We start from the raw sequence: 13,942 nt of genomic DNA, 5'->3' as shown, positions 1-13,942 counted from the left end.
TACTCACCTCTCTTTTCATCCACGGTCGATACTGCCTGGATCAAAAGCGGTGCGTTGGATTCTGTGTACTCCACAAAGACCAGCAGCAGCTTCAGTGCTGTCTTTACCACCAGGCGAAACTGGAAGAAAAGAGTGTGCCTTGTCATTCTCCAAACCACAGCTTTCCCAGATGTAGCAAATGACACTGGGCAAGAAGCAAGCCCAGCAGTCCACATCTGGTAGAAACACACAAACAGAAGAGATTAAGCTGTGACAGCACTGGAAAAATGGAAGGTAAACAGCTGGCTGAGAATTTCATTCACTGGACAGTGCTCTCCTAAGGAATCCCCAGTAGTCAATGAATCCAAATGAAAGCCTAATACTGCCACAAATAGCAAAAGGGTGAACATCCCACCTCTGCATATCCCAAACATTGCTGCCCAAAGCTTGATGTACACAGAACTTACTGAGCTAACAAAGCATATATTTCTTTATTTCTCAACACATTTATTTCCTCTTTCTGCTCTGAGCCATTAATCCTGTCAAAATGCTGTATGATGGGATGATTTCCTCGTTATGCTTTCTTCTCTTCTTATAATGCTACTATTTAATTCCTAAATTATTAAATAGATCGATCTTCACTATTATACACAACTTGGGAGGAAGTGTCTTTAATCTCCAACTATCCCACCCTGTCTCAAAATGTGTGATTTATTGGAACTGAGCATTCTGCCTGCAAGTTTTCAAACTCAGGTTTTTGTACATCCTTAGGAGTGGGTGTTCATCAAAGACTCAGCATTGGTAAAATGGATCTACTAGAATTCAGTAGCCAAACTCTATCAATTTCACCAAAGAGCTCCCATTTCCAGAGAGGATCATTTGACTAAAAGAGCTGAGAATGATTTTTTAGGGATAATCAAGTATGATTACTTGGCATGATCAGGTATGTGAAAAACCAACTCTACTTGAGGAGAGGATTTTTTAATAGGCAGGGTTCTACATGCTGAGAGGGATTTTACTGGGGGAATTGATACTGGTTCAAATTTGCTATACTTTCAATCTAAATAATGGATTATTATACAGTTTCTATCAATATTGACTGATTCCCATTTCCAAATTTTTTTCAAGTCCTCTTACAACTCTCCTAAGAAGCAAAAAATAATTATTAATAATTTCATAGATGTACACATGGTCGCAAGACAGTGACTGTGTCTACATTCTAAAAAACACTGCAAGTGCAACAGGCAAAGACTCGAGCTGCTGTGCTCACATAGCCACTCATGGAGATGTACTAGAGTTCCCTTGAAGGTAATGAGCTAAAATGCAGCTTGCTGCTGTTAACACACAGTTCAGTGTCAACAGTGATCCCAGCTGTTTCCCTAGTTTCTTGGGGTTTACCCACTCATGCAGTATTGAGCTTAATGCCAGCAATGGCACTACTGGCAATGCAAAATATTCTGCTGTTGAATCTAGACTTCTTTCATGTTTTATGTGTTGTCAAATTGTTGAATTTTACAGCTGACAGCCAGGAAATCCCAGTGACAAACCTGACCAGGTCCCTTAAGACCCTTGAATAGTCTCATTTGCAGCTGTACTGCTGCAGTGATACTTCATAGATACATGGGGTAGGCAAATTAAAGGAAATTGAAACCTGATAACACAACAAATCACTTCCCCGCAACTGCACTATACATCTGTCTATTTGCCTGTCAGGCCAAGACCACGGTGTTGCTGGTCTGCAGTGGTAATTCTCTTAGGAATCATGTTCAATTGTATAATAAACATACTAAAAGAATTTCTACAAAGTCTCCACTTTTTTTGCAAAGTTACTTTGTAAACCGGAATTACACCAGATTACTATAAACTATTCTAGCATTAATGCAATTTCCAGATAACCATTTACATACTACCTACTAATCTGATTAAGGTTTTTTTCCTTAGAAAGGAAAGCTCATATATTATTTTTGATGGTTCTTAAAGCCTCAAGTCTCGGCCATGTGGTGACAATGGGATGAATTTACACCAAAGTGTTGCACGGCAAAGTTCCCATATGTCTCCATTTGACAGCAATCAGTGGGGGACACACCAGGCTTAAGTCTGTTTTTGCAAATCTTTTTCTTCCAGGAAGAAGCACCTTTGGCAGTACCTTTGGTCAGACTGTTGCCTGCTGGCCATGGCAGCTGCTGCAATGAGGTGCTGGTCCCTCTGCACCTGCCACGCTGCAAATCCTGTGAAGCCTCAGGGCAGCCCACTGCAGTTGCACCAGACCAAGGCCCAAGCAGCTGATTTCAGGTGCTTGTCTGCAGCTATCAGCTTCTTGTGTTTAACAAGCTAACAGATGGTTTTGTAAGGAATAAATGCCACTCAGAAGCTGTCCTGGAGAAAAGGAGCAATTTGGAAAGCTATGTTTTGCTTGCCATTTGATCCTAGAAGGACACTCTTAAGTTCAGTTCATCAAGCTGCAAATTTTCAGGGCTTATCCAGCTTCTCACAAAAGAGTCAATTAGCCCTGGAAGTGGAGGTGCTTTCCACTGAACATGCATACCATGGCTGCTTTCTTCTTGCACCAGCACAAACACTAGCTTTGAGAAAGCCTGCATTTAAAACAATGCTGTTTCCTGCTTAATAGAAAATGACATTTGGGACTCCTGTGGGCACCTTTAAGCCTGCCTGCTGCTTTGGACACTTTGGGCAAGGACAAAAACAAAACACTACAGTCCTAGGCTAAGCTGCACAATGCCTATACTGAGGACTTACCTAGCTACTCATGACCCATACAATCTTTGTGCTCATCCTGCAATGCTTTTCTAAACTGCATTAACAGTGCTTCTTGACAGGAGCAGGCAATCATTAAGCAGCTGCACTGCCCCTAGGAAACTGAAGTCTTCAGCCAGCCAAAGCCCCTCCGAGACATCTGATAGCCTGTCACACCCCGACACAAAAACAGTCCAGAGCCTGACATGCTCACACTAAAATCCCCACCGTGCCACCAAGCAGTCTCTGAAAGGTTTGTTCAGGGATACCTGTTGGCAGGACCCATGTGAAGCACAGGGAATTTTTTTAATGCGGCCTCCTATATTATGTCCAATCTGTTAAATGTTCCCTTTGTGACCACCTGTGGGCCTGAAGTTCCCATTTGTGAGTAACTATTTGACTGCCAAAGTGGAAGATCCTCACAGCTTCCTGTGTGAGTTCTAAAATGTGTTTGCAGGACATACTTTTTCAATTAATTATATAGCTAGATTGCAAATAAAATAACGAAATCTCAAAATTGAGAGATTGCTATACAGGAAAAAACAGCAGCAGTTCACTGATTTTCTTATTTCCTTTTGTGAAGTCATGGGACTTTTTGCCAGTTACTATCATTTTATTTCACATGATTTACCCAGATGGCACAGCAATGGGAGCAATTGAAACAAGTGTATATTTCATTCCATGAGCAGGTGAATCACTAATAATCTGAATTGCTGTTAAAAACTTCATGAAAACTCTTAAGACTCTGGGATTTTTTTCTGATACTCATTTACTATTGAAGAGGGGAACAACTGCTTTCTGAATCTGCTTTAATAGTCACAGTTTTGTTAAAACCCATAGGCCAATCACACTTCTACTCAAACAGGACTAGAAAGGCAACAAAAGAGGTAGACATGCTAGCTCAAAAAAAGTCCTGTATTCATCACTTTGCAATCATTGGTTGTTCTAATTAAATCAAAATATCCATTTAAATATTGCTGCTTAATTAAAAAAGAAGGCTCATTGAGGCAATATGTATACTTACTGGCTTGGTAAAATAATTTTTTAACAGTTCTGAGATTAAATCAGGATTCTTGAATAGCCAAACACTGAAGCATCTATTAAGCTAGAAAAGAAAGTTCATGTTGTGTTTTTGTATCATGTGCAAGCCAATTTATAGAAAGGAAATGATGTTAGCCTCTTCTGGCTAAAGATAAGAACAAGCCAGCAATGTAAAAGGAAGAAGAAAAATTATAAACCTTTTCCCTCTGACTCGCTTTACCTTATACAGTGCAGTTTGGCAATCCCTTTCCATTTTATCTCTTTATATTTAGACAATTACAGACTCAGACAGGGATACCACACAACAGGCTGCAAAGCTCATGTCTCAAGGAAGAGCTTATCGCAGTTGTTAATCACTTGTCTGGAAAGGCTTTAACCTTTACAAGGAATGTTGTCACAAAGTTCATTGACTTAGAGACCAAAGCAATATTTGTAAAGTTCAGATTGAAACATTCAGGATTCAATTATTTTTCCTTTTAAAAAGGAATAAAGTAAAAAGGAAATTGAATACAAATATTTTACTTGGGGAGACGTAGCTACTTTGGATTTACGCTATTCAAATTTAAAGGAGAAATAGGCATTGAATTTTTAAATAAAGACTTACTACACCCAAATCCTCTGAAACCTAATCCAGAAGCAGACTTGGACTTACTGTAGGTCAAGTACTCATCCTTTTTGTAGGATACAGCCAGGCAGAACTGCAGCTAAAGAAACACCCAGTGCAGCCAGTGTTCAGCCTGCCAGGGAGAGGTGCACAGGGAAGCCAGAGCTCTTCTTTCTCCTGGGGTGCAAAGATGCCCCCAATTTCAAATCTAGTGCTGCAGGAAGAGCCCATTGGCATCCCACCAGCACCTGCAATTGGACTCAATTTCATGTTTTGCAAGTGAATAAAATCACCTTCTGTGCACAAAAGGAGGAAAGATCTTCCTGGAATGGAAGGTTTTCTATGAATATTTAAATAAAATACATTATATATATATAATGTATTTATATAAAGCCACTATTTTCATAATAAGCAACAAATATATATAATAAATATTAATACGATATGATAACATTATAATATATAATATTATTATAATATATTGTTTTCCTTTGTAATAATCAAGGAAAGGGAAATGTAAATATTGAGCTTGAGAGACTCTCAGAGTAATAATTTAAGCTGGAATGGCTCTAATACGATTTTCCTTCTTATATTAGGTGAAAAAATCCAGATCCTTTCCTCATATAGCACATGCTCTACCCCATCTCACCATCATGGTGCTCCCCACTGGACTTGCTCCAGTAGATAAATCTCATACTGAGGAGCCCAGCACTGGACTCCTGAAGTCCTGATGCAGTTTTATCAGCACCAAAGAGGGAGAGGCACTTCCTTCAAGGCGCTGGCTACGCTCCCACCAGCCCAGCCTGGGATGCGTTTGGCCTTCGTTCACACAAGGGCACACTATTAACGCCTGCTCCAATTCATATTCTCTTATTCAGAATAAGTAGACAGAATCAAATGGTGTGATGCTAAAAGAAACACCTGTAATTTTCCCAGATTTTAAGAAGAGAAGGGGTAATGGCTTTAAGCTGAAAGAGACTTATATATTAGGAAAAATTCTTCACTGTGAGGGTGGTGATGCACTGAAACAGGTTGCCCAGAGAGGTTGTGGATTCCTGGAAGTTTTCAGGGGCAGGTTTGATGGGAATTTGAGTAAACTGGTCTAGTGGAAGTAAGCCCAGTGGCAGAGGGATTGGAACTATGTGATCTTTAAGGTTCCTTCCAACCTAAACCATTCTATCGTGTGATTCGATGACATCCCACGATTTTTTAATTAATATTCAATTTTCTGAAATCTCTGCAACAATGTCATTTCAGTATTTCACATACTATCTGCCTGTATTTATGTAAAAGGGTGTCTCCACTGCATCTAACATCTTAGTGAACCTTTCCCACATCTGCACTGCAGAAAGCCAACCAAGAGCTCCAGCACTGAATACACAAGCAGGAAGAGCCACTTCTGATGTGGTGACTGGAGATCAGCTGACTCAGAAGCATGCAGGGCTGGCTAAACATTGGAAAAAGCCTTAACACCTACAGCAAGAGCTTTGGAAATATGTTGCATGGAGTGCTTACATAACCCAGACAAAATCGGGGCTTGGGGTGCCAAATAAGCAAGGGGAAAGACATTAGGGGGTAAAACATTTGAAGCTCCCCAATACTAGGATTTGCAAGTGTCTTACAGAATATAGAAACAACCCAAATTCTTTCGAGTCTCTCTCTTGTGCAAAACTGACATTTGAGGTCAGTCACTTCACTCCAAAAACTGGTGACAAGTACATTTAGTAATTCAGTTCCTTTTTATTAAAAGTTCCTGAAGGCAGGAATGATCACAAAAATGAAATCCTTCTGTGTCACCTAAGCCAAAAACTTCCAATCAGCCTTATTTTCCATCAGAACTTTAAAGATTAAACTTTAAAGCAGCATCTTTAAAGATGGAAAATTTAGAAATTCAAATGGCCTACAGAATACCAAGCAAAACTTTGTAAATGAGTGTAATCTTCCTTTACCAGAAGGAAGAAAGAATTCATATGTGCTGGGGCCCTAAAAGCTGCCTGATGGACCCCAATGAACATGTGCCAATTCCTCCACTTTCTTTTCAGAGACGCAGCATCTGCCCAAGTCACAGGGTGTGCATGGCACAGGGAGAATCACAAAACTGGGATGCAACAGTTAAATATAGTGTGCAACAAAGCATTTGAACAACCCCCATTCTAGGTACTGGATATGGTGAACACCTAGGCATTTTATATCATTAGGGATTTAACGATTAAACAATCTATGTTTCTGTGGGCTGGTGTACCAATAGAACAAATAAGAATGCATGTGATGCCATACCTATATTTTAAGCAATGACATTTTAATAAGTTTTCTATTAAACAATGCCAGATTGCATTTAATTATTCAGCCATTTTTGTTCAAATCTTCAAAGAGGGATGCTTAAATAAGGCAAATGAACTGTTGTTAAGGGCTTTGCAAGCACAGGACTGAAGCTGTGAAAGGAATTAGATTGAGTTGAAGACCCCTATAAGCTTAGATGCAAGATGTTCCAAAATCATCAGTTAAACAATAGTCTTTTTATTCTGAATGTTCCTTTAAGTTTTTTTCCTCCACAGAATGTGAAATGCTAGGCATGGCAGAGAAGTACATGCATTTACTATTCTGAAAATGAAATTTCTCAGTACTTTGCAAACATACTGGGTAATGATTACATGTTCTGTGCACTGTTACATATGTGGTGTGTATCCGTCATTTATCTGTGGTGAGACTTCTAACATGAAGAGAAATAAGGTCATTAAAATGAAATTCATCTGGCCTACCAACAAAACACAGGGATGAGCAAATAGTGATTAGTGAATGGCCAACAAGAAAAAAAAAAAGGCCCATGCCTGGAAATTACTATGTATACCATCAATCATGGTCCAGAAGAGGAAGGGGGAAATAGGAAAAAACATTTGTATACAGAAATAGGCAACTCATAAAACAAATCAAAGCATACTGCAGGTCAAAGTGGCACTCAGATGAAGACATGCAGTTCTGATGGGAGCTTTGAAAGAATATGTTTGGGGTAGAAATCAGCCCTGTGTTAAGTCATTTCTAATGAACTACCAATGTAGCTATGTTTCTCTTGCAGCAATTGCCACATCAGACAGACATTGTATGAATAAACCTAAGGCTGCAGTGTTTGCAACAAGACATGAGATGCTACAGGGTTTTCTTGAGCATTTCCCTCTCCTCTTTTGGAATACAAATGACAATCTTGAAGAGGTGGGGAAGTGATTTTCTGCTCCCATGAACCAGTCTAAAATAATGACTTTTTTTTTTTTTTTTTTTTTTTTTTTTTAATGACGGAATGAATGAAAGACCATTCACAGCTCTCCAGGACAACACACAAAGTGAGAGCAATCTCATTGTGCTTTTCCTCCCTACAACCAGACCAATCCCCCCAGTGTCTCCCACAAGGACTGTTTATTGTGTAAAAATAATATGTAATTATTGAGCTAGAAAGGAGGACAGGGTAGACTTGGAGATTATAGGACATAAAAGGATTAAACTTCTTTACCCTCAGGTGACTTCTGAGCTGGTGTCCTTGCACCTTTGTCAGGGGCCCAACCATAGGCCTATTAGGTGTTACACAGTTTTAAATGCCTTTCTATTTGGCTTTTTCAGATATTGCTGAAACAAAACGGTTTGGTTTCAATTAAAGTTTTAGTTTTTTCCATTGCAAAACACAAACCAAAAACATTTCACTGGAAATTTGCCATCAGCCTGTGTCCAGACCAGGAATGATGCTTCTCTTGTAAAGATTTACACTCAGATTTAATTTTCTTTCTCTGTTCAAATAGTACAGTTTAATTGTATCATCTGTTGATTCTTTTTTTAACCATTCCCAAACACTGGTATCTTTTAGGACTCCAGGAAAATAAACACTATCAGTACCTCTAGCATTGTTTTCTCTGTCTGGGTAAAGATTGTGATTGAATTATCTTAAATAAGGTATAAAACACTTAGCTTGAGAGAAACCATAGTAACATGAGAACCAATTTCTGGTTAAACTCATGCTTGTGTGTAATGTGCTATCAAACATGATAAGGAACAGACCTCTTTATTCTCTTTTTTTCTTCTACAAACATGTACCTTATTTATGTCTAGCCCCAGTTTTCTAGCATTTTCCTCTTATGGATCATAGAGTAAGATTGTCTAGTAAAGTCTATTCCTTTCATTAGATAGCAAAATCTTCATTGGGTACATACTAAACCAGCTTTATGCAAAACCAATACCAACAATATATTATGATATACATAATGTCATTCTAACACAACTTAGCATCTGGAAACATACTGCCTGACTAGGCCATGTTGTGGTAGTTCCTGCAAATCCATGACCCTAAAGTCTGTAAGTCACAGTCAAACGTGAAAGGTCTTTAGGAATTAGTCATATGTCTATTAAATAAAATGTGTGCTTCTGATCAGCAGAATAAATTAAAAATAACCTTGTTTCTCTTGACCACTACCCTGATGATCTGTTCAGCAATGGATCCAATAATGAGATTTCATATTTTGGTAACAGTAAAGTAAGTAGATAATAAGATTTGAAGCAATGCAGCATCATAATTCCATATTAGAAATGAGTTTGCAAACTGAAATGGATCACAAGAATAGGGTTTGTGTGCCTGCATAGGGGAACTATGATTAAGGCCATTTGGCATGTCTTTTTTTTTCTTTTTTTTTTTTTTTTTTTTTTTTTTTTTTCCTTTTTACATGCTGAGCTTTCCCACCAGCCCCCTAAATTGATGTATGATTTTAGCCTTGAACTGTGCTGTCCTCAACAGATGGTCATTGGGCTGAACCTCTGGCAACCGGAAAAGTTTGAGAGATTGGTAGTTTCAGCAACTTCTTTTCCTTGGGCAGGGCCAAGTTGATATTTCCTTAATTGCGTTAAAAAAAAAAAAAAAAAAAAAAAAAAAAAAAAAAAAAAAAAAAAGGAGAGGAAAAGAGTTTTTATGAACTTAATTGTAGATAGGACTTTATCTTCACTCCCTGTTCTGAAATCCCTTTCATATCACACTCCTTTAGCTTTTGTTATACTGATGAATGACATCTTGGTTTGAAAAAACATCAAATGCAATACAAAGTCACCTTACTCAAGACAAAAGGCAATTAATTTTAAAGAGAGAAGGGATTCAATAACCTATTACTAAGGTATCTCATGCAAAGCACGTAAGGATCTGAAAGTCATCTACAATTAATCAAGTCATGCAACAAGTCTGTGATGCATGCTGTGATTGATCACATTTTATGTACAGAAAAGCTGAAGTACTGTACATTTAAAAGGCAAACAGAAGATCTAACATTGCATCTTATTTCTTCTTTTAAGCCTCCAAGTAAATATTTGACTAATGTGTGTTTTCAGAAATATTTTAAATTCCGAATTAAGTCTTTATATTTAAGATCAAACTACTACTGTGTCATTTTCTTGAGTGACTAGAAATTATGTAGAAGGAAGTTCACTTGCTCCGCATCAATTTTCCATAGCAAACTACCTTCTTCCAAGACCCACTCCCTATCATCTGATTTATATAGCTGGTGACCAGAAATTTCCTCATGACAGCAGCAGAGAGGGCTTCACAAGCTTCAGTATGTTTGATGTGGGAACAGTGTACAAAGCAGAATATCAAAACTCTAATGTCTTCAGGACATTAATTTTCCTCCTGGCCAATGCAGAGTGTCTCAAGTTGAGCTCAGAGGTCACCCTGTCCCTGATTGTGAAAGCCATCACCAATAAAATGAATGAATTACAGAGGAAAACCGAGAAATAACAGAACTATTAGAGTACCTTCTCTTGGAGTCTCTTAAAAATTTAAACCCACTGAAACACACAACAGCCATGAGGAGCACAGTATTTTCACCCTTGTTTCCTTAGGCAGCTGTGCTGTCCCTCCCACTGCCTACTTCTGGACTCCTTCCTGTAACTCTGGCATCTATCTGCCCACTGCACTGTCATACTTGACAGTAATGGAGCTACGTTCCTACTCAAGTTGAAAAAGGCATTACAAAAGACTCCAAGTCAGCAATCTCATAAGAGAAAAGAAAGTTTCCAGTCATTTTAAAAGGACACAGCTAGAAAATTAGTCCGCAGTCCTCAGCCTTCCAGCAGCCATGCTCCAGGCTGCCATTTGCACAAAAGACAGCAGGCATGGAACACATGGCAGGACTGAGCCACTAAGAGCATGTGGGATGGCAAGGACAAAGCAAGGAAGAAAGAAAACAAAGATAACAAATTGCTTCATTAGTTCTACTGCTTATGAAACAACTTGCTAGAGTTAGTGGCCTTGGAAATGTCCTGTTTAAATAATATCAAGGTTGAGTTCAAGGACCCTAGGGGAAAAAACTATTTGAGTTTTCAAGTACAGTGGAAAACTACTCTATTATTATTCTGTGGTTTTCTGCACGTGAAATTTGTTCTTTCAACAGTTTCATTTAAATGTACTCATAATAAATACCCAAACTATGCCTGTGTTTAAATAACTTCACCTGAAAACAACTGTAAGTTTAATGGTATGGTTAGCAGTCCTTTCCTGACACTGTACAATCTTATAGATGACATTTCAACAGCAAAAACACAAAATCATAACCACCTATGAATAAAGTGTGTGGAAATGGTTGAAGATAGCATGTCAACAAAGACTCCAAATTATAAAATATTACCTATTGCAACATCTTTCTTAAGCAATTCATTGTTAATTCTTTTTAAGCATCCTAAAAAGCAAATGCTAGTGGTTTGAACTACTAAAATGATAAAACTGTTGAAAGAACAAATATCACACACCAAACTATGGGACAAACCCACCACAAATTCTTCTTGAAAGAATATGTAATAAAGTAAAACTAGAGAAAGGAGATATATATATATATACTCCACTTATTACTATAATGATAAAAGCACTATTTCTTCACTATACATATAGACTGCAGATTTTTCTCTATTCTCAAACTTCTGAGTATTATCAGGCATAAAAAGTAATTCAGAAACAGAGGTTTAACTGCAAAACCAGACACACTTATTTACCTTTGGACAACTTTCCAAATAAAATTAATGAATAAAGATACTTTCTGGGGAACGTGTGAACATAACAGAAGTGGTCATATTCCTCCAGCAATCATCTGTTTGTCTGTCTCAAATCTGGAAGAGGATGCTATCCTCAAATCCAGTTTTCATTATCAGTCTCATATAGATGCTTTTTTTTTTTTTGTAAATCCAAAAAACTTCATGATAAAAACAAAAATGTAATAGACCAGACATTTCCAGGTTCCCACATGGTGGGTTTCTGAAGGGAGTGGCAGAATACTTCATGAAGCCATTTAGAAACCTGATTTATGGGGACACAAGTCACTGCATATCAGCTAAGGCACTGCTTAATTACACAGCCCTAGCAGTGTCGCATTATTCTAACTCCCTCCTTTGCCAGAAGAGGACAGAAATGGAGATATTCTCAATTTTGGTTTTTATAAGTGCTAGCAAGTATGCAGCTTCTGCATACAGGTGGACAACTGCAAGGATATATTATATTATTGTAGGCTTCTCTCAACCAGGCTCTTCTATTAAAGTGATAACTATTTTTTAAGAGTTACAAAGCTCAGTGTTCAAAGAGATAATGTAATTCCTCTGTCTCAAGCTACCTCCTTCCTCTGACTTTTATCAACCACTCATCACATCCACCCCCAATTTTACAGCAAATCAAATAAACATACAAAACTGAAAAATATGTATGGTTGTTTTTGAATCATAGAAAGGTGACAGAGCTGGAAAAAAGACTCCTCAGACTTCTGCTTGGATAAGAGAAATGGAATTATTTCCATATAGCACTTCTGGTGATATGGCAAAGGCTTCCCAATACGGGCTTAACTCTAAACACACTCATGTTCAATTGTGTTCCAAAGGTCTGCAGATTAGATGAAGTTAACTTCAGCTTCACTAACCTCCATGTCCAGATCCCAACTGTAGTTTGACTAAAAGCAAATGCCTTTGATACAACTCATAAAAAAGATCTGGCTTTTATAATTTTCCTCAAAGTATAAAGCAAATGTATGTGGGTACCACTACAGCAGAAAAAGGAGGAGGACATTTGCGTGATTCACTTAAGGGTTGAGGTTGGTAGGGATCTCTCTGGAGGTCATCTTGTCCAACTCTCTGCAAAGCCACTTACACTGAGTTGTCCAGGATGGCGTCTAATTTATTAAACGTGGCTAAAAATTAACAGATATAAAAACCATGAATTTAAAAAATGGTGATTCTTAAATATGTATTTTAAACTATTCTTTATTTTTCAAAGCATGGTACTTGCAACTTATTTTCTGCCTCTCTCTCACACACCCAATACCAGCCCCCAAACACACATATACTGAAAGGGACAAAAAATCCCTAATGCTTATTTTCACCAGATCACAGAGATTACCTAATTTCAGTATAACAAAGCAGTTCCATGTATGTTAAGATTCAAATGTCCATACATATGGCTAAAATGTAGTTCTCAGTTCATCTATCATGTGAAGACAAGACCCTTTATGCAATGAGATCCAAGTAGTTCTCTGGACACCAGGTGTAGTTTCGGATTACAGTAAAAATCTGTATTTTTATTTATCTGATATTTTCTCAAGTACTTAAGAGAATTTTGGGTGGTTTGCTGAGGAACCTCCAATGGCTCACAGGTTTTGTGTCTCAGGTCCTCAGCAGCACCACAGTAACAGCAATGCTCACTTTGGGTCTAGTTTGACAGCAGACAGAAAGGGATAGAAACGTGTTTTCTATATAGCAGAACTAGAACATGGCTATAGAAAGTATTCAAGGCTTAGTAACTCATGTTCAGAACTGACAGGTCCAGCAGGGCTTCTGAACTAGCCCATCTGCATGCATAGTCTCCCTGCAGCCTACTTTTCTGGAAATCTGGATGTGCAGCTCAAAGACAAGAGTGGACTAGGTGGGCTTATCTCCCAAGTGAGGTTAAAAGAGCCTCAGGAGTGCAGGAGAGCATCATCTGAAATCACCTGAGACGTGACCACAAGCCTAGAAACACCAAATAGCAATGTAATAATTGAAGTCAAGTATGTGCTTGTATATTCCTAAGAAGCAGTAGCTATCAAGCTATAGGTAGGTTTGCAGCAGCAGTGACCAGGACAAGAGATCAGATTCCAGAGTCTGTGTTTCTCTTCATCTGACCCTTAGTGCACTGTTCTGGACCTAAAGACTAAGTACATTTGACTAAGCTACTGCACAGTAAGATGTGCCTTTATTTGTGGCATTGTTTCACACATATTTCAGTTTTTGTTTCACCAGAATGAAACCTATTTCAGATATAGTATTTAAGAATTATTCAGCCTCTGCAACTTGAAAAGTTTTTAGCCAAGTAATTGCCAGGGTCATTCAAAGAGCTGAACCCACAGAAGCATGAGATCATAATCAGCAGTGATTTTACTTGCATCATAGATCAATTTTGAGCTGTTGTTTCAGTTCGTTGGGAGCAGTTTAGAGGGCTAGAGAGGAGACTGTGGGGCAGGGCATAGGCGGGGGAACCCAACAAAAAACCCCAACCCTTTCTTTTTCCTGAGCTAACCACAACAGATTACT

At 38.3% G+C, this 13,942-nt stretch overlaps 1 protein-coding gene across 4 annotated transcripts in view; it reads right to left on the bottom strand.

Annotated features, from left to right (window-relative positions):
- The window catches only part of FHOD3 (formin homology 2 domain containing 3), a 372,799-nt gene that overhangs the window by 122,580 nt on the left and 236,277 nt on the right, over positions 1–13,942 (bottom strand). For all 4 annotated transcript variants that reach the window (XM_053980820.1, XM_053980827.1, XM_053980835.1 and 1 more), the window contains exon 7: positions 8–119. In XM_053980820.1, the coding sequence (XP_053836795.1) occupies positions 8–119 (112 nt within the window). The remainder of the gene's footprint in view (positions 1–7; positions 120–13,942) is intronic.

This window comes from Vidua macroura, chromosome 1 (genome assembly GCF_024509145.1).
Source record: "Vidua macroura isolate BioBank_ID:100142 chromosome 1, ASM2450914v1, whole genome shotgun sequence".
NCBI lineage: Eukaryota > Metazoa > Chordata > Aves > Passeriformes > Viduidae > Vidua > Vidua macroura.
The sequence above is the reverse complement of the archived record's forward strand: the minus strand, read 5'-3'. Positions and strand labels throughout refer to the sequence as shown.